Source organism: Thermobia domestica, chromosome 4 (genome assembly GCF_964235325.1).
Source record: "Thermobia domestica chromosome 4, izTheDome1.hap1.1, whole genome shotgun sequence".
NCBI lineage: Eukaryota > Metazoa > Arthropoda > Insecta > Zygentoma > Lepismatidae > Thermobia > Thermobia domestica.
Genome location: NC_137457.1, coordinates 283,963,197 through 283,985,024, shown reverse-complemented (window position 1 = coordinate 283,985,024; position 21,828 = coordinate 283,963,197). Strand labels below are relative to the sequence as shown.

The 21,828-nt window shown below is 33.7% G+C and overlaps 1 protein-coding gene and 1 pseudogene across 3 annotated transcripts in view; both read right to left on the bottom strand.

Moving 5' to 3' along the window:
* Nucleotides 1-291: 291 nt before the first annotated feature.
* On the bottom strand, nucleotides 292-1,654 carry LOC145684116 (cytosolic iron-sulfur assembly component 2A pseudogene; annotated as a pseudogene).
* Nucleotides 1,655-7,726: 6,072 nt separating this feature from the next.
* The window catches only part of LOC145684115 (uncharacterized), a 48,759-nt gene continuing 34,657 nt past the window's right edge, over nucleotides 7,727-21,828 (bottom strand). For 2 of the 3 annotated variants that reach the window (XM_081756037.1, XM_081756038.1), the window contains exon 12: nucleotides 7,727-16,616. In XM_081756037.1, the coding sequence (XP_081612163.1) occupies nucleotides 15,993-16,616 (624 nt within the window). In that variant the 3' untranslated portion in view covers nucleotides 7,727-15,992. The remainder of the gene's footprint in view (nucleotides 16,617-21,828) is intronic. The other variant, XM_081756039.1, reaches the window with a different exon arrangement.

The following is a 21,828-nucleotide window of genomic DNA, read 5'->3' as shown; positions in this document are numbered from 1 at the left end:
ACAACCCCTGCGGGGCTTCTAACCCGTTCCTACTACTACTACAACATTAGCTGTGGATCTATATAGTACAAGGGCAAACTTATTTTAATGAAAGAAGTTTAATGAAAATTTTAAAACAATGATCGTTAAATCACTTTTTGAATATTATTTTTAATCTTATTTTAACGAAAGAAGTGTTATAAACATTTTTAAAAGTAGTAAAAAAAACTGTCCGTAGGCAGGATTCGAACCCTCGCCAAAAACACTTTCGTTACTAGCATGTTACGCTAGACCACTTTTTTTTTTTTTTTTTTTTTACTATCAATTAATTTATTATAACTTTCCTAATTTCAGGATATTAATACATTATTATACAAATAATATTATTAATATGTAATTACACTGAAACTTCCTTATATACATCTATGCGTTTTTTCAAAAAAGTCTTCATATTTCTCTTGAAATGTAATAAGGCTATTTACATTTATACTACAGATACAGTAAAAATAACTTTCGCTGTCTCAACAACCCATCATTACCTTTAAACATATAATGCTTAAATTATAAGTTCATATACAAATCCAAGACTTGGAAAAAAAAGAAGCATATATACAGAATGTATCAACAAACAATTATCGAATAATAAATAGATCAGAACATATCTTTCAAGGAAATTATACATAGTGTTAGTATAACTATCGATGCAACAAACATGACTATTTAGAAGGTACAAAGTAAAGTAGGATCCAAACTAAATAATTCTTTACCAATAAAGAAATGTTGTTCAATGATTTAAGTAGTTACATACGTAAATTAAATACTTCTTACTAGGTAAACAAAAGAAAATAAAAATAACATTATATATATACACACACAACTCATATACAGATAATACTAGTTACTTTTCTATCATCCGACAAAAATAGAAAGCAGATGGCATATTCATGTACGACAATATTTCTTACCTCTGACATGTTACATTAACTTATATATAAAAGTCAGTTGTGATAACAGTTTGGACATGAAGTCAGATCAGTCTTGTTCTTCAATACAGGATTCTACCAACTCTTTTAAGTTTGGATTCTCCATAGCAGCTGCTATTCTTTCCTTGTCGTTTATTTGCTTGTTAATTTCCTCCTCTGTTGCATGAGTTCCCTTTTTGATGTATATGTCCAACTTGTACTTCTCACTTAATGTTCTCTGTAGTTTAATTCGAATACACAATCCAATTAAAGTGGCCAGGGAGCAGTGAGGAACGGTTGGATTAAATTCAATCCTGATAAGAAAATTATTGTCATCATCTTTGGAATTCACCTGAATGCAATCCTCGTTTACTACTTGCAAATCTTCTAATGTGGCAGGTTTCTCAGGATCTCGTATGGTTCTTATGTAATCGTATATTACTTCTTTGAGTTCTTCTGCTTTCGGTGAACTGTCTTCAGATTCTGTAATTTCCTTTGCTACCTCTACTTCTTGAGAAGCTCCGGAAACAGCTGATTTTGATTCTGTTGGAGAGGAACCACTCAAAGATTTCTTAAAGAAAGACAGAAACATTTTTCCTAATAATAATTTTTATTCGTCCTAGAAAGCATTTTACGTTAATTTTTAAATATTTATACTTTGTGAAATAAGTTACACAAAATACATTATTTCACTCTTTCCCATTTACACAAACTTCGTTACAATAATATTTCACATGCTTCTACAGGACGTCAAGGACTACCATCAAGCCAAGCTTGATTTAGATCGAATGGGCCTTATGCAGAGTTGTTCTGACACGTCATTAGTGTCATACTAAAGAGTTGGACTAGCATATGTTTCCTGCAGTAGTTAGGCCTTTGGTATGATGCTAATCATACGTCAAAATGACTCTGCATAAGGCGAAATGTGTCTGAACCCATCAGATAAGTTCGGGGGACCTCGTAGGATATATGTCCTTGATTTTTTTTTTTTGAAGAATCAAATGAAAAGCAATAGCACATTGCTCCAATATGATCGCCCGTCACTCACTACGACCTTCTGCTACAATTATGGAGGACATCATAAGCCTCATTCACGTCGCAACTTCGTCGGTATCTCTAAACCATCCTATGACTCAATTCTGTTTTTTCTGATCTAATAACTCTTGCAGAATGCTTCTCATGGTATCAAAATGGCATAGGCTGATATTCGTGGAATACGGTGGATGTTCGAGTAGGTCCCACTGCCAATCACGCAGTAGTCTTGCACAGCATTAGCTATTTGACAATTGGCACTATGATGAGAGTTCTTGTCAGTAAGCGTCGTCGCCTTATTGAGAGGGACAAAAGATGAAGGCTCCAAATACTTCAGTAATAAACTGTATCAACCATCTTAATCTATTAGTCCAGTCCCTGGCCATAGGTCCCGTAGGAATGGCATGTCTGACAGCCGTTCTCTCCGGATCTGGTATCTACAATCAAAAACAAGTTAAAACAAAAAAACTTGGGTACACATTCTGAATTCCGGGAAGTTCTTTTCTATAACGGCATCAATATGGCCACCAGCGAATTTCGACTTACCAAATTCAAGATTTTATAACTTCCTTACTATTCAAAATAAAAACTTCGTTCTCCTTTCATTTATCAGATAATATATTGGCCTTTTATTGTAATTATAAAAGTTTGTCTTCTATTGCCGCCATTTTAAAATATGGCCGCTCACACTAGAGAAACACTTTTTTAAACTTTTATGGCAAATAACTTTGAAATGGCTATGTTTAAGGAAAAACGTCCTGAAACAAACGTTATGGGGCATGTCAATAGCTTTCAAACGCGACCAGAATCATTGATGTATCTCAATTAATAACGGAGATATTCAATTTTACAAGGTAAAATTTTTTCAGTAAGTTCGAATTATTAAAATTGTATTCATAGATGTCTTCGTCGTGAACTTTCTGTGCCAGAGCTGAAAATACCGAAGTAACGTTTACAGAAGTGTTTAAAAATAGATTTGCCTTGTAAACGAGAAGTAAGATTGGATAGGTTAGGTTGAGGATAGCTTTAAACTAAGCCGTAAAACTCGAAAATCAAAAATTAGGTTGGGTTAGAGATTATTAAAATACTAATCATTTCGAACCTTTCTAAAAGTTTTTTCCCTTAGTTACCTTAGAATTTTGGCTAACTAAAAAAAAAAAAAAAAAAAAAAAAAAAAAAGGCTCCAAAACATACCGTACCCATAACTTATTCAGAAGTCTGACATAACTATCATTATTTTCTGTAAAATCAGACGATATTTGGCATAAACTAATTACTTACATTCTTTCAGGTCTATATTAATATTATTGCTACTGGAGTTAGGAATTTCTTTTGATATTTACAAAGTATTATTTGCACTTTCAGGATGATGGCGAGAGGCGCAATTTATTTTTAATATTATTTATTCAGTTAATATATCGTCCCTCTCGAGACAAAAGGGCGTATCTTATTTTCTTAAATTTTCCAGGAGACAAAAGTTTAAACCTTTTCTTATTATTTATTCTATCGTCTTCTTTTAAAATTTAGTTTGATATTCTTCCTTCAGACATATAAATTACGACACCACACTAAATTTTAAACAAGGATGATAGAATAAATAATAAGAAAATGTTTAAACTTGTTTCCTGGAAAAGTCAAGAAAATAAGATACGTCCCTTTGTCTCAAGAGGGACGAAATATTCCAATAATTCTATTTTTCTTTGTTTCAGGCTATACGAAGTATTAAAATTGTAACGATCAGAAACTTTCTGTACCATGGCATCAAAATCATATTCATCTCAATCATTAGTTGGAATTAAATTGGCAGCAGAAAGAATGAAAGACTAGTATCCGTATTGACATTAACAAATGTATTCTCTCTCCACAAGCTACGAAAGAAAAAACTTGTATATCAGTCGTTGGAAGGAAAAATATTCTTCATGCTGCTGAAATAAGGAACGATGTAGTTTATCAAAGAATTTCTGCAGGAATTCTGCGACCAGGAATAGAGTATATTTATCATGGCACTAATACATGTACAAACAGTACATTTTAAAGCAGACATTGCTGAATTTTTCGAAAAGTTTAATTGGAGAAGGAAAAGATGATTATGATGGACTTGATAATAGTGAGCAGGAAAGGGAAAAAAAAAATCGAACAGATATTACATCTCCAGAAAAGCCATCCCAAAACATAAATCCATTCGAAATCAATTGTGTAGTGTGTGTTTATAAGAAACGTGGCGATATCAAAGAAAAATATCGTATTTGTGAAAGTTCCAGAGCTTCAATATTTCTTGAAGCAGCTTTTTTCTGTATGAAGGATGATTATATACTACTCTACAGAAGTTTCTACTTGCCATACTTGTTTTCCTAATCTTCTGTTACCACTTACCGAATAACCGTGCCCATATTGATTCACACTACTTACGTAATAGCAGTGTTACCACTGCCTTTTATTAGAGATACGAGGTTTCGAGAAAAATACATTTTTAAATGGCTTTCTGGAGAAAAACCCAGTTCGTTCCACATTTTTGCCTTGGAAACGTTAGTTTATTTTTAAAACATTTCAATTTTAATGAACAAATAATAGTACATTTCAACTCCTTTTCCCATTATAACGTGAAAAAACACTTAATTACTGTACTCGGAAGAAAGATCGGGAATCATAGAGTCGGTCATTCGATACAAAAAAGGCAGTTCGGTGGAGGCAGTGGGTTTTCTAGTTCCAAATAAATGTAATTACAGTAATGTTCAGCGATACTTTATTTTTAAATTAAATGTTAGAAATAACCGTTCTATCAGATTTGATGAAACAAAATTATAATCTACAATTAATAAAATAAAACTTCTGTCAGTAATATGTTTCAAGATCTTAAGACGTTTTGTGAAGCAGCACACACGGGACGTTTATATCTGTCTGTCCATACAATTTATTAAGACAGTTAAAATTTGATGTTAAAAATTCTATCTGCAAGTTTCCAGTGCCATACGTATTGATAGGATATATCAGCAAAGAAAGAAAAAAATCTGTTGTTATAAAGTTTTATGACAGTGTAAAACTAATATCAGCCCAAAAAGGTCGTTTAGGACTTCAATTTTGTAAACTGAAATCAAATTAGGGTTTTTAAAAAAATATCCAAACCTCATAGTAAAGTGACAGAATATTTACATTGTCCTTTGAAGAAAAATATAATCGAGAATACAAGAATGGTGAGACTGGACGAAGAAGAGGTGGTAATGAGGAAATCCATGTACTTGAGTATCAATATTGCAGGAAAATGCAGGAATAGATGTAAACAGTAGAATTAACAGCGGTTGAATAAAATAAACAGAAGAAGAATGAGTATCGTGTAGCCGTAAAGTATCAATACGTTTGAAAGGAAGTTTACAAAACAGTAGTGAGATATGCCATATTATACGGAGTGGAATGTTTCACGATGAAAAGAGAGAAACAGAACAGTAAAGGTGAGACCAGTAGTAGAAAAACTGGAAGAAAGTAGACTGAGATGATTTGGGCATATAAGACTATCTTTGCAATATGTAGCCCACCCAGTGGATGCTAAAGAACTGAATTGGAAAGGAGACCAACGCTGATCAAAGAAGTGGAGATTGTGTTAACGATATTGTGCGATGTTTATGTTGCAGCGGATACGACACAAGCCAGAAACCGGTGAACAGCGATCCGAAAAGCCGACCCCAGGTAAAAAAAAGCTTAAAAGAAGAAGGAAAGTGTTTCCCGAACAGACGACAAAATATGAATGAAGTTTTATAACCCCCCCCCCCCCCCAAAAAAAATTGTATCTTTTTTTTTTTTTTTTTTTTGACTCATAGTACTTCTTTCTTGGTTGTCAGTTTGATAAAATATGACACAATATGTCACTTTCAGGAACTTAGTAGAGTGGTTACGCAACCGAAACGTGCATGCGATAAATTGGGTTGCGTAACTTCCTGGCAGCCAATACAATACGTTTGAAAACAAATCAAGATAGTGTCGTGGACTGAAGATTGGATTAACAAACAATGTATGTTGTATAGTTTTTTTTTTTTAAATTTTAAATAGTAGAATCCACTACACTATGATAAAAAAGGTGGTACTTGAATTAAGAAAATTATAAAAACCAGAAATATCGAAAATCTCACTTTTTTAAACAAAAATATTTTTTTGCGTCTGTTTTTTTTTATCAAATCTATGCATAAATGAAAGTTTTTAAGATAAAAAATAAGTTTATTGATTTTCTAAAGGTACAAAACTTATTTTAACAATGCATTTTAAAAATTTGCTTGAATTCTGGTATGGCAAATATTTGTACAAAAATGGATACAAAAACTGTTAATACTTCACGTTTTACAGTATATGTATATACAACTGGATATAATTCTTAGCAACACAATGGATTCAAATTTAAAAGGCACTGTTTTAGACACCGTGAGATTAATTCACTACGTCAACTCTATAATATTTTCCATAAAGCAGGACGACCTCTGCTCGTTAACGCCATTATAACTAACACAACGCGTCTTCGCATTACTGCTGATTTATATATTAAAACCTATAATCTCTTCTTTTTAACATTAATCTACATCATTCATTTTACTTAATATATTATTAACATTTCATTTGGTATAATAAAGACTAGTATATGTTCAGGCTGTATACGTATTTATATATATATATATATTGTTGCTCACTAGTAAGTTGCGACGTCATATCCGGGAAGCCGCTACTGGCATTCTGGAAGTTTGTGTCTACACTGAATTTTAGTTTGTGACAGTTTGGTAACAGGCTCAATTTTGGCTGACTTGAACTAAGAACCCAGGAGATAATTCTGCCACTGAAAAGTCTTGTACATCGTGTACCACCGCTGTGTGGATTACGACACAAACTTTGATGATGCCAATGGCAACACATCCGAAATGACGAGCGACTTCACCAGTATATTCGCAAAGCACTATGGTATATATATATATATTATTGACTAATTTTATAATATTTATTTTTCCACAGCTTGACTTTCACTAAAGGCACTCAACAATTTGTGCATGAAGTCACGCTTATACATTAGAAGATAAAGAGAAGTTTACATTCAGTAATTATAACGATTTCGACTAAGAATGTGATGATAGCACATTTGACCTTGTATATTTAGATGCATATACATATATAACGTTATATTTAGAAGATTTTTTCTTCAAACTGGAGGACAAATGCCTCTATACAAAATAATTAAAGTACAGAGAATATTACAAAGATTAAAATAATTTCATTACGAATAATAACGGTTCTTTCATGTAATTAAGACATTACAAACTCAACTGAAACAGTTCTTACGCAAAATAATAATTAAAAAAGCCCTCACGATATTATTAGCTTTGTTCATGAAAGTAGCAGCGAAAATAAACTTTTAAAAAATCAGAAAAAGATGTCCTCAATAAAATAATAGAAAAGTATACGTAATATTGAAGCATATGAGTGGGTTAGAAATATAATATTAATACAACTTTTTTCGAGTATTAAGAAGAACGTTATTAATATGTTCTTACAAAAGTGCTTAACTTTCCTGATTGAAAATATTTCTCTTGCAGTCTATCAAATTTGTTTTTTTAACTAAGGCACATTATCAACGATAAGTAGAAATGCCGTTTCATGAATGGAAACACTGTAAATAATGTCCATAGATATATTACATATAAGAAATTGATTGGACTGATAATTCATAAAAATATAATTGTTCCTCTCATACACCTGAATTTTTAAGTCTTTAAGATCTCATATTTCTTTTTTTTTACTCGATTCACTCAAATAACAGTGACACACAACAATACAAGTACTGAAGATCTTTAACACGAGAAGGTAAAATGTTACCAAAAACGAGCACCTAAACACCCTTTGAGAGAAAAATATTGTGGTCTTTGCCACTACTATTTAAAGTTTTAAGATATATATCTTTTATAATAATAATAATAATAATAATAATAATAATAATAATAATAATAATAATAATAATAATAATAATAAAAATATGTTTCTAAGTTGTGTTAAATGGAGAAAAGTATTCTACATGAGAAAAATCCCATCAGTCTTGTCACAGATATTTTTACAGATCAGACAAGAATAAATACACATGGAAGCTTAATACTTGTATTTCCTTAGAACTACGAAGCAAAGAAATTATTTGGAAGACATTATTTTGAAACATTTTACTTTAAACATACATCAAATACAAGTATTTCATGTCTACATGAAATCTAAATCTGTCAAAGTACGCAAAGTCGAGGCTGTTTCAAATCGACCCAACAACACTAGAGATACAATTCTCTGCTTGAAATTGAAGGAGAGACGAATAGCTTCCTCAAAAACACAAAACGTGATTATTACTTTGATAATTACTAAATTACCAGGCCATTTGAAAATAAAATGAAATGAAATCTTTGAGTTTTACGTCCCACGGTTATGCCGGCTAGGCTAAAGGAGACGATGGAGAAAAATGAATGAAATGGTGGAGTGGAGGAAACGGGAGAATCCCGAGAAAACCCACGTACATGGTGTTTGTCCACCACAAGGACCGAACCAAGGATCCCAAGCACCAGAGGTGAACTCTCTACCACTGAGCCACTGTGGCCCACCAATCCATTTGAATCAGTTAATTAGAATATAATGTTATCTCGCTTATTTTGTCTGAAAAGTACTCTGTAAAAAACAACTACTCCACTAATGAAGTTACACATACAATACTAAATGTTTGAGCTGTATGTATGGTTTTCCCTAGTTCTGATATTTGGTCTTTATGTATTGGAAGGCACAATACTGATATTACTTCCTCTGGACATTACGAATTCTACTCGTTAGTCTTTCCTGGTGATAGAATACGGTCAGATTACTTAATTGAGTATACTTGCGAACATAATAGCGGACGTCAACTCATTTTACAACACTTTCAAGTGTGGAAAGCTCAAAGTATCTGCACACCATATACAATATTATTAAGAAATATTCAACTTTTTTTTTCTTTCTAATTGTAATTCTAATAAAACATTAAAATGAACGTTAATATTACTTGCTATGTAGTATTCATAGAACACCGGAAGAAAATGGATATGATAAATTGCTTCTGTATGTATTTCTCTACTTGCAGTCTCATGTGTTTTTGCATTATATACATTTGCAATATGAATGAAATATAAACAAAAAATAAATCTAACTAACTAGTTGTATACAATACACTCACATCTCGAAAGGAAAGAAAATCATACACTCAGTAAGGCAATTTGAATTCAGACCTGTATTACTTGTATTATTTGTTTGTTATTAAAAGTCTGTAACAATCGAATACTGAAACATATTATAAAAAAGTCTACAATAACAGCTATCTAAGAAAGAACTTAGACCACAATATTTTAGTTAAATGTTATAAACGACTAACCTTTAAAGGTTTCGCACTAAAATTGGCTTTTTCCCAACTACTCCAATTTTAAATAATTCGTTAGAAAATTAATTCCTATTATTCTTTCTTTTCAATCCATTATAACAGACTGTAAAGATATTTTGTTCAGGCCTTCTATAATTGGAGAATATATTCTCTATTGAAGACAATAAGTAAATACATAATTTAACAAAACTCTGAATGTGTTAACGAATTTGCTACAGAAAAAAATAGGCCTACACGAAAAAAATCACGTTGTTATTTGAATATTTACTAACTGCTGTTTAAGTTCCTTTTCAATAATAGTGGACTCTGAAGCACCATTCGAATTCGCATCCGAACAAGTCTTCCACCAGAGACAGAATTTCAGTCTGCACAGGAAGTATGCGCATTAGCCTCTAAGCACACGGTGTATCACAGTTCTCCCCGTTAGTTACTGGCTAGGACGTGCCCTTGGGTGCACAATGTCCCGGGTTCGATTCCGCGTGGGAGAGCATTGAATGCACAACGGTGGTTCGGTCTTCAACTAATATCGTGTATATGGGTTTTCTCGGGGTTCTCCCATTTTTTTTCATTCCACCATCATTCATCTCATCATTACTGTTTAGCCTCGGCGGATAACTATGAGACGTTAAAATATACGTCCACGTCCCATACAGTCTGGGGGCTCGGTGCTAAAAAGAGACGCTAAACTTCAACAAACAAATAAACGAACAATCAACGACGTGGAACAATCTTGTTATTTGAGTAATCATTTCTAATAATCTTATTTCAGATCACTCATGCTCATACAAAAATCATATACATTACGTCAGATCTAAGTAAATGAACCTGAGAGTCATGAATATTTAAGAGGCCTAATAGCTGCGAAATTAAGATACCCCTAATTTTACAGTAACTATGTGATATCTTCAAATAGATAAAAGATAATCGGAATATGGAACAAGAACGCACTAGACAATATTATTTTGTTTGTGGTACTGTTATCACAAGTCACCTAGTAGCTTTCCGTTTGCAGTCATTTAGAAACGCGAAAATAAATGTCGATTTTCTAAATGGCTGGAAACGGCAAGCAGGTAAGTGGGTCGTGATAACGTATTTCATATAAAATAATACTGTCTAGCAAGCTCTTGTTCCTCTTTTCGATTATCTTTTATCTATTTGAAGGTATCACTTAATTACTGTAAAATTAGTGGTATTTTAATTTTGCTGTGATGGGATCTCTTAACTGAAAATTCTATCCACAGAGATACATTTGCCACTTCGCAGTTGCATTACAAAGCTTGTCTCAGTTTCCTTTTAAGCGCTGACCATTTAGTTACAAGTAGCTGAGAAGTTATTTAAAAAAAGACAATTCGAGATATTAAGATAAAGATCATAAGACCAGAGAACATATTTGACAAGTGTAAAAATTTAAGATTTTTTTTTCTCGCAACATTCTACAATTACACACAATTCTTCTCTTACGTTACAAAGAACCATTTCTAACAAGAAATAAAAGCACTTTAAAAAATAACAGGTTATGAGAGGAATCTTGTACAGAGCATCCCGTAAGTCTGGACTCATAGTAATATTGCATTGCTCTGCGTGCTTACAGATTTCACTGTATATCAATAACACTACACAGAATTCACGCTAAATTCTATTTGTTAGAAATCTTAGTTAAAAAGTCACTGATAAGGAATTTCATAGACTCCATTTAACATTGCAAAGCAATAACTAACATACTGTCAGTTAGGTAAGGTTAAATATAACACGCTGAGTAAATTTTCGGACAACAAGGTGTGTAATTTCAGTTGTTTACTAACAAAAGGCTTTAATTTGTTCGCAATCAGTCTGTACTACACACTGACCTTTGCTTTACCAAGAGAGGTAGTTAGGTTATCCCATACGTAAGCTGGTCGGGAAACCAGAAATGTTCCACGCGGATATGGAATACTTCTGGTTTTCCGCTAGCTATCCCGAGAATATTTAACGGTTCCGGTTTTAAAAATTAGTCATTTTGCTTGAAAACCTAATACTTACACGCGAAACTTTGTTTTGTTTCAAGCTGCACATCTAAACTAGATGAATATCTTTGCTTACTGCTCTTCAGAGGTTATTAAGTATGTTTGGCGGTTTGAAATCCTACTTTATATCAACAGAGAAATGTTCCGTCGTTTTCAATGATTTATTTCTCCAACCAAACTTCCTTATTATGACTGACATATTTGATTTGTCCAACTAAACGATAAGGTTATTGCATGCAGAAGAGTTATTATTGATCGAACTTTTAAGTTTACTAGAATTTCGATGAATTTCCGGAAGTATCTCGGTTTTTCAGTTGGAGAATCTGGTCAGGCTGTCCATATATATTTTTCACGCAATTTATAATAAATATACTTTTCTGTCTAAATGTGTCCTTTTTTCTGGTACTGTATTTAATTAACGACAAACGTAAAATCATTACAGCAGCGTGCAAGTGCTGAAGTAGCCAACATTCATTTTTACTGAAATGGAAACTACAGTGGTTTCAAGTAACCTAATCTAGCCTTAACTATCGTTTTTATGTAAGTGTTCGTACTCATGTTAGTTGTTTTCACACAGTACTCTTCTCCCTTTTATGTATATGATCTTTTTAATATGCCAACAATATTCCGTAATTATCCAAAAATAACGCACAATATACCAACACGGTAACTGAGTTACTCCATGACGTACTTCTTGATCTACATACACTAAATGACATAGTGAAGTCAACTTAACGGACACATCTTATAATACGAACATATATATATAAATATTTTTTTTTCCTGGTAGAAATATATGCAACGTTATGGGAAAGAATCTTTCTTTTATGCACATGGACAGTTTTATTTCACCCCTAAGGATCTAGTAACCTTTTCATACGTACTTAGCACCGAAAGCACTTTCTGCAATTCAAAAATAAATTTTCAATTTCTTCAACTGATCCATCAGTTACAAGCAAAATTTGATCAGAAACTTGTGGCCGCAAGATTACATGGGAGACTTTTTCCCAAGAAATTCATAAATTGTCATAATTAGTTAGTTCTGTCTACATTTGCAGTATTAAATAATGTTACATGTTTTACTGAACCACTTTTAATACAAGCAAGTAAGTTGTACTTAGGAAAAAAAAAATAATATATAAGCATTATATTTTGTAGTATGCATCTATACAAACATATACCCCAAACGATACTTTTTATTCAGATGGGGATTTTCCTAAGTACTTGGAACACTGAATATAGTATTCGATATTAGCCTCCATTTACATCTATAGCTAACGTATCTACTTCATACAACATAAGATTATCACATGCAGTGATCTAAATTTGCGTAACCTCTATATACAGGCCGACTCTCATTTACAGACAAATAATCAAGTTCCACCACTGTCCGTCACTTAAAGGTTCATTTTTTACTACAATAAATAATTTATTGATGGATACATACTTTTTTCATAAAATATTTTCATTCAAAGTTTTCACAAAAACAAACGTTAGGATAAGTAAGTTACCCCTCTTGGTAAAAAGGTTAAAAGCCTGTTACACAGTGTTGCTAGTAAAAACTTATATATACAGAATGGCCAAAAGTAGGTATACAATCCCGTACTGATCGGTCATGACATTTTATATCATTTAATTATTGTTATCCATACAGGTATTGACTTAGTTTCTTCCTTATCTGTTCTTAATTTATTTTCACTTATACCTTAAGCTCGGGACAAGACAAAGCAAATCTTAATAAATTAAAATGTCATACTTGATCGATGCAGGTCTGTATACCTACTTTGGGCCTCTCTCTCTCTCTCTCTCTATATATATATATATATATATATATATATATATATATATATATATATATATTTTAGTGTCCGCAGTTACCCTACCAACGGTACTTCTCTCACATTAGCAGAGCTACGATACCTCACACAAAATTAAGGCAGAAAGCATGTTCATTCAATTCTGAAGCCTGGTTTTGAAAATAAATATTCATTTTAATTTCTTGAGTATAATTTTTGTGATTTACTCATATGGTTTCAGTGTTATACATTTGAGTATATTAATTTCTACAACCAATATAAAAATGAATTTACAATCGTCTAGAAATTCATTCCAATTTCTGCGCCCAAGAAGGACAAAATTTTAAAATTCAATGGTTATCATTTAATCTGTGCATCAGACTTTTTCTAAGAACCCTATTTCCTTTGAATAGTGGAATATAATCAACAGTTATCTGGAATTTCGTGACTATATTACTAACAGTACACATAAAGATCAAAATTTCGTGATAAAAATTATTCAAAACTGTATAACATACATTTTTCTAAGAACCAAACATTTCTTCTCTATAGGTTGAGAAGTAAGTTTATTTTCTTTTTTGTCGTGCGAGTTCTACGGGAAGGGAGGAATCTTAACAATGGGACCAGTTTAGCAACTTTTAAACGCCACAAATAAAGTGTCAGAACACTGAAACCGCATGAGTAAACCCCAAAAATTCGACGTAAAAGGTACGATGGTCCTTTATTTAAGCTCTAGAGTTTTATAGCAACTATCAGCAAATATTTCGTTAAAGACTTTCGCATTTACAAAGCAAGAGGCATTAAAACAATCATGAAGCAATAGTAAAAGTATAATCTATAATCTAAGTAATCGCTCATTTTAAAATCAATAAAGATATGAAAAATACTTTTGCATAGAGATATATCAGCTTTACAAAAAAAGTAAGAACTTTTAACGGCTTTTTTTTTTTAAATGAATATATCATTCTAGATTTCACGAGATTAACTTGGCTCGCGCACAAAGAACCACTGTGTGCTATACATTGTTATCAGTTACTGTTATGGTGAGAATATACGAGGTGCACACCAAAAGTACGTGCCATTTTGTTCTAAAGTTCACATTTTTTGTCACTTCAGGAAAGCAACTGCAGCGTTGGAGACCTCCATCCTTCGTCTCTAGTGCAGGTTCTGTTTACTAGGGGGCAGCAGTTGAATCACAGTGACTGAACGAGTAAAATATGTTGGAAGAGCAACGGATAACTGAAATTCCTCACCTTAGCTGGATATTGTGTAGCCGATATTTTTCGCCAATTAGAGTGTGTGTATGTATGTGGTGATAGTGCTCTTGCAGAAAAATCTGTTAGGAAGTGGGTGCGTGAGTTTAAAGCATGGCGAACAAGTGTGAAAGATGAGCAACGGTCTGGACGTCCAAAAACATCAACTGACATTAACAATGTCCATATTGAAATTTTATCATAGAAGATAGGAGTGCCACCATGCAGGAGATTTGTGATACACTGGGGCTAACAATGAGAACTGTAGAAAGAATAAGTACAAACGAACAGGGCCTAAGGAAAGTTTCTTGCTGGGTCCCACAAATGTTTAATGACGATTTAAGAGGGCCAAGAATTCGATCAAGTGTTGCAAATTCGACATTCTTACGAGACGGACGTAATTTCTTCAAAAGTGTTCTGACAATGGATGAATCACACATTTCATTATTCAACCCAGAAACACACAGATCCCCCCCCCCCCAAAAAAAAAAAAAGTCAGGTAGCATGCAATGAGATGATGATGTGCTCTATCTTCTGGGTTTCCCACGGAGTGATGTTATCCCACCCTGTTTCGAAAGGTTATGCAATTATGGGCGAGTATTTTCGCACTTTTGAATACAGAATTTTTGCCACAATTAACTGAGAAATAACCACAAAAAGCAAATGTAAATTTCAATTTCATCCTCACCTTGAACAATACAAGACCACACTCACCCCTCTACTCATCAGATTTAGCCTCGAGTGACTTCCGGTTGTTCCCAAATCTCAAGAATTCTCTTCGTGGACACCATTTTGAAAGTAAATTATCCCTGAAAAGTACCATTTTCCAGTATCTGGAATACTTCCAAAAATGACTATGCCACATGCTACACAAAACGGACAGAGCAATGGCAATTGTCTATCAATAAAGAGGGAGAATTAGTTGAGAAACCAATACAGATTAGTCCCCTGTACTTTCTTGTTGTTGGAAATTAGAAAGAAACGGCACGTACTTTTGGTGTATACCTTGTAAGCGAACTTCAGCACAATACTATTCCTATGATCATTTTAAAACATATACACATATTTAGGAATTAAGCACTGACACCTCACACTAAAGGATAATCGCTGAACTTGATTGCTTCCTATCAACTGGCGTCACATACACGCCAGCAGCAGTTACGCGTCTATTGGATTGCCATATAAGCACATGTTCTGGCAAAACTTAGCATGTGCCTTGGCAGAAAAGTGGGTCCAATTAAATCTCGCTAACTCTACCAACAATCAAATCAGCCATGTCCAAAGTATATATTACTCGAAACACTCGACTTTAAATATTTATGAATTTAAATTTCTATGTGTAAGATATAAAAATAAAAGCAAAGAAAGAATGATGAGAAACAATTAAGCAGGATTACTTTAAGAAAGTAGCATATGTTATGTACACAGTAAAACTAATATGGAAAGTCTATTATAGTACTACGCAACTGAGATTTGCTCTTCCAACGTCTAGATGCGGTTTTGCATTCGAGACATTATGGAGAAAATATTACCAGTCTTATGGGATACTCTGACTACTTTTAGAGCTGAATTTTATACTTATTTCCACCCAATCTCTCCTTCATACTGCAAGATCTTTCTTCTACTTTGTCATCTTTGAGAGATCCTCTACCTTTGGGACCAGGAAACTGAAACTTCAGCTTTCCTCCACGAGATTCAAATTTTGTAACGGGGGAAGTCTCCCCACTCCTGTCCTTCGGTTTCATCATTTCTTTGGACGAAGTAGGTGTTTTCCGGCCACCGCTTTCCCCATCACTCAGCCGTCCGTACTCACCCAAGCGCTGAGGCTCCCGGACGCCAGGAACACGACGAGTACGACGGGGTGTCGGTAGAGATTGAGGTGCGCGTGGACATGGTGGTAGCTTGTGCCCAACAGTCGAACAGCTATCTCCACTGCTAAGGCTCGTTTCCTGCATTCGCTGCTGCTGGGAAGTTCGGCCTTGCTTCTCGAGTAAGAGGATCTCTTCGGAGTGACCGCTGTCCGTAGTGTTGTAGCGATTGGGCACTAGTCCTTGAAGCAAAGGGTCAAGAAGATGCGGAGACAGAGGTTTCTGGCCTACACTCGCCAGTAATGGTTTGGGTATCTTTCCTTTTCTCGGCGAAGTGCCTGGATTAGAGAATCCTGGAAAACAGCAAAGACCCCGCTGAAAAGAAGAAGCACAGAGCTGGTAGCGGATAGTTTGGAGCTAGGAGGAGGTTGTTAGGTTAGTTGCACACAGCACAACACACTGCATGCGTTGTCAGGAATCATTATCAATGCACAAGGTTCAGGGTCAAAAGTCAGAAAAGCAAAAACACAATTCGCACAAAAATTCATTTTAAAAAATCTATAAAATAAGAAAAAATAATTCTGCGCTTCAGCCAAGTCTAGTACGTACGACCCAATATACTTATCTGAACAAAGCTAATTAAAAACATTACATGCATGAACTCCTGCTTTTATCTTATGAACACACTCTGTAAGATGAGAGGAAAGTCCTTCCTTACTTTTAAATGTAATACTGAACTTTATTTTGATTTTACATTTGTTTTTATTTTTGCTAATTTAAAATTTCATGTAAATGGTTTATTTATACTGACCACTGAGAAAACCGCTAAAACTGACGCAAGAGAAATTGTACCCACTTTGCTGTGTACGTATTACGAACCTGTCATAATAAATTAATTATTGCTGACAGAAATAAACATAATAATCCTGTTCCATAAAGATCTGAAGAAATTTTGAATTAAGCGTAAATAGATCCAATATGTACGAGGTGAATATTAAAATTACGTAAGGTTTTGCCATAGTTCAAAAATGAATAAAAGAAGATTAATATAATTACACATGAAATAACGTTAGATTTTAGGGCTTAATAATGTAAAATTTCAATTTTTTTTTTTTTTTTTTTTTTTTTTTTTTTTTTTTTTTTTTTTTTTTGACAGGTTGACCTGCCTAGGAAAGCCATTTTACCCCTGATCTGAAATGACGGATTTTATCGTACACAACCAACGTGTCGTGATAAAGATTTCGTCTACACATGGTGAAAGGATGTTAGTATCCTTTGCCAGTTGGAAGAACGTTTGTGAGGAGAGCTAACTGTACTGTGTGGAACTGGGTGCATGAATTAAGGCGGATTAACTGGAGATCTGCCAAGATCTGGTCATATGGGACAGAAGGCTAACTATTGAGGATACTTTTAACCTTACAGGATTCTCTTATGGCACTGTGGGGAAGGATTTTAATAAACCACTTGGAGTTGTCCAAGGGCAGTTCATACTGAGTATCTCCCCAGCTCAATGAAGAGAAAGACTACTGCCAGAGGTTTTCTACAGTTCACAATGGTTATCTCCTCCAGCTGAATGAAGAGAAGGCTTACTGCCATTTGTTTTCTAAAATGCTACGAATAGGTAATTCTTGGAATATCTGATCACAATGCATGTAAATTTTGTTTTCAACGAAAAAAGCTGTCCAAACAGCGGAAACGCTCTTCTTTATTTCCACCCAAAAATTTTCGGCAGATCCCTCCGAATGGTAAGGCTCCCTCTGATGCATTCTGGGACAAAAAAGGACTAATTCTCGCTGATCTTGTACCAAAAGAATAAACACTAGGTCATGCATTATTCAAATGTTGGATAAGCGATTGCTTCTTCCAGTGCAGCAATATCGGCCGGACCTGAAGTCAGGTTTCTCCCTCTAATAGGGTAATACATCAAACACTGACCTTTTAAAAAAATAACATCAAAATGGTCTCTCATCCGGCCTACTATCCTGATGTAGCCCAAGAAACTTCTGGCAGTTCTCAAAACTGAAAGTTTCAACGCAAACCAGACTTTTGAGTCCAGAACTGTCATTTTCCAGTGTTTTAAAACATATCCCACAGAAGATTTGTCAGAGGCTCTTAATAGTTGGATACGACTGAAACGGTATAGGAATGGACGAGTTTTATTTTGAAGTATTACGAAGACATTACTCGAAAATTCGAAGCTGCAGCAGTTATGGAAAAGCGATAAGTAATTTTGATATGCACCTCGTACTTATATCAAGCAAGTGTGAAAAATATTGGTGGATCAGTTTGAAATTAAGCAAGAGCAGCGCTGATTTCTATGAGACTTCCCACTCATCTGAGTATTTATTCCTACAATACTAAATAAATCTCATGTACAGGTTGGTGAAAAGAAAATTAAATAAAAAAAGATCCAAAAATTAGTTATGGTTATATATTTAGTTTCGACGAAAGATTGAAAAAAAAGTAAAAGATAAAAAGTTTCATTGGATTTGAGATGTGCCGTAATTCTTACAGAACAGAAAATAATATACCGTTTATCGTATTCAGGAACAAATTTTAAACCCAAGGTCTATATTCCGACAAAATTCTTCCCGAGGCTTCGCGAATTTTCTTCCTACCCTCAACACTAAAGGTAGATTACTAAAGGGTGAGAATCAATAACAGCTCTAACGATTTTGTTTTCTTTCATAAATCAATATTTCATTAAGAACCTTGTAACATGTTATCAGTCATTTTTACGGGAAACATCCAAAAACGGTAGTTTATTTTTATAGATGATTTATTAGAGACAAACTTTCTCAAAAATGATTAAGGAGATTTTGTTCATATTTTACGAGTAATAAATAAATATTTTATTAATAGCCTTACAATACGTAGATAGAAGTTGGTTTATTTTAGAGCCTGACGTACTAAAAATAACACAAAATTTACCATTTTTCTTTTGCTTGTTTTTCATAGGTGAAAGGAGATAATGAAATGCAACTTACCACAATCATAGATAATGACATTCAGTGATCTCCAGGTTCATATTTTGTGTTACAGAATAACATTATCTATGATTGTGGTAAGTTGCATTTCATTATCTCCTTTCACTTATGAAAAACAAGCAAAAGAAAAATTGTAAATTTTGTATTATTTTTAGTATGTCAGGTCTTAAGGAACAGGAGCGGAAAAAATTTAGTACGGTAGTTTATACCTTTTACTTGTTTTCTGTCATTAGAAGCTTTCGATTATGGTATTTTTATGGTAAATGGTAATGACAATCAGTGAATCATCTTCATGCAGTTTTATAAGTGTTTATGTTCAATATGGTCTAAATTTTGATAAAACAAGTGTTTGACAGGACAGTTTCTCCTCATATAGGATATGAAAATAGAGATCTATAGAAACGTTTCCAGATAGAGTGTATACCAGATTTTCTCAAACTCCATCTTTCCTTCTTTACTTCATGTGATGAATTTCTGTTGTGAATGTTATAAATAACTACTCCATATCTATATTAATGAACTTACTTAATTACTCTTTGATCGTTTTGCTGTAACGAGAACATATTTGTTACAATATATTTCGAAGTTTTTGTATAAATTGTGAATGTTGGGTCTTGCGGAGATAACTGTAGATCGGTAGATCTTGACCTCCTTAAGTTCAGCTAAGAATACTTAATTTAAAAAAATTAAAATAAAAATAAATAAATAAAAGGTGATGCAATATCGTCTACATTTAGTAGAAGTATCTTATACAAGTGTTCTATTCATGTAATTTATGTAATTTCCAGTCTACTCAACAGGCTTAGTCTGATGTTTTGAAAATATAATTTCAATAGCTCCTGACGTATAAATATTAATAACTCTCTAAAGCGCCCCATTTAAACCATTATAATCTGTTCCACGGAAATACAAAATGTGTCTCAGTACAATGAAACCAGAACTATTTTTTAATACTGTTTCTCGAAAGTCATATGCAGGAGACGTTTATGACTGAAAACATGCACAAGAAAGTAATCTTACGAGAAGTGAAACATCTTTGATTCTTTTAAAGTACAATGACTTTTTTTTTTTTTTTTTTTTTTTCACCATCCTGTATATTTCAACAAATGTTACAACTCTTCATAAAACTTTTAAACCATTTAATAACTTTTTACCAATTGTCAATATTTGAACTAATTAAATTTCATGATTTAATTTCAACTTCTTACTTATGTGAGCACCCTTTTGAGTTTACAGACAAGAACATCTACAACACTCAATGTTACATTTGAGTAGGTCCAATTTTAGAAAGGTGTTCATGCTTTATCATGCACCATGCTATGATATATAAACATTTAAGTAACTAAGTATTCGATAATTAAGTTCTTAAATTCGTCACTACGGAAGGAGCGAGTTGAATTTTTTATTAGACATGTAAGCTGTATGATTCAAACATTGTCACTATGTAAACATCGCTCCCGAAAACAAATTAAGTACGACCTCAATATAAAGTACTGTTTTTGCAATCGCTAAATACTATGGATGCGATTTTTTCATTGTTGCAACTTAGATAACGAAGTCAGCCACTGTGCTTCCCACGCTGTATCACAGAAGGCTCTTGCATATACTTATTTCGTTGTAATAACAGGTAGCAAAAGTTACATCTCACTTAGGATATGTCATCTAGACTTACAAACGCATAAGGGAAAGTACTGGTGAAAAAGAACTGAATCGACTTTTTCAAGAAACCATCGCAGTAATACTACTAGACAAAAATTGAAATCTTTAATTTAACGGCCCAACCTTGAAAGTGACGAATGATTATGAAAGAAATGGCAGAGTGATAGAGTGAGAATGTGAGATGAAACGGAAAAATCATGAAAAAACTAACAGCAAATCGATGCTGTCCACCACAATCTCACATGGTTCTGGGCTCGAACCAAGGACCCCTCGAAGAGAAGTGACTACCACTGACACACCGTATCCCCGTGTAATTGTGCTAGATAAAATCTTCCTGATACATGCAGAAGCTGGGATCACTTCTCAAATGTCAACAAGTTATCTGACAAGCACATTTAGAATAGAACAACGTAAATACAAAAAGCGTTAAATACACGTATACGACAAATATTACTACACATTTTGCCAAACTGCATGATATGGGATGAATACTTTAGTTCCCAAATACCATTATTTTTGATTTTTTAGACCGAAGTTCGGTAACTCCTAAATCACGGAGCTCCCAATCTATGCCTCCATGAACTCGCAATCACACGCACGCTTATCAATTAAATTTAAAGGAGCCGGCATTACGGAATTAAAAGCTATGAAAATTTAAAATGTACATGCATTGAATACCAACCCGTACTATTAACTTCATTTCTATTACTAACGTATTTCACGCGCATCGGTGGAGTAATGAAACTGAATGAATGAATGAAATGGTGGGGAAAAAAGAGCGAGAGAGATGTGTCAAGATGAGTTGAGTTGATTTAGAGTTTAACGTCCCTTTCAGCAGCGAGGCTATATGAGACGGGACCTACTGATTTAACGTGGAATCCCAACCACATGAGCTCCCGCCGGGAATCGAACCTGGGTCTCCCACGCTAACCGCTTACCCA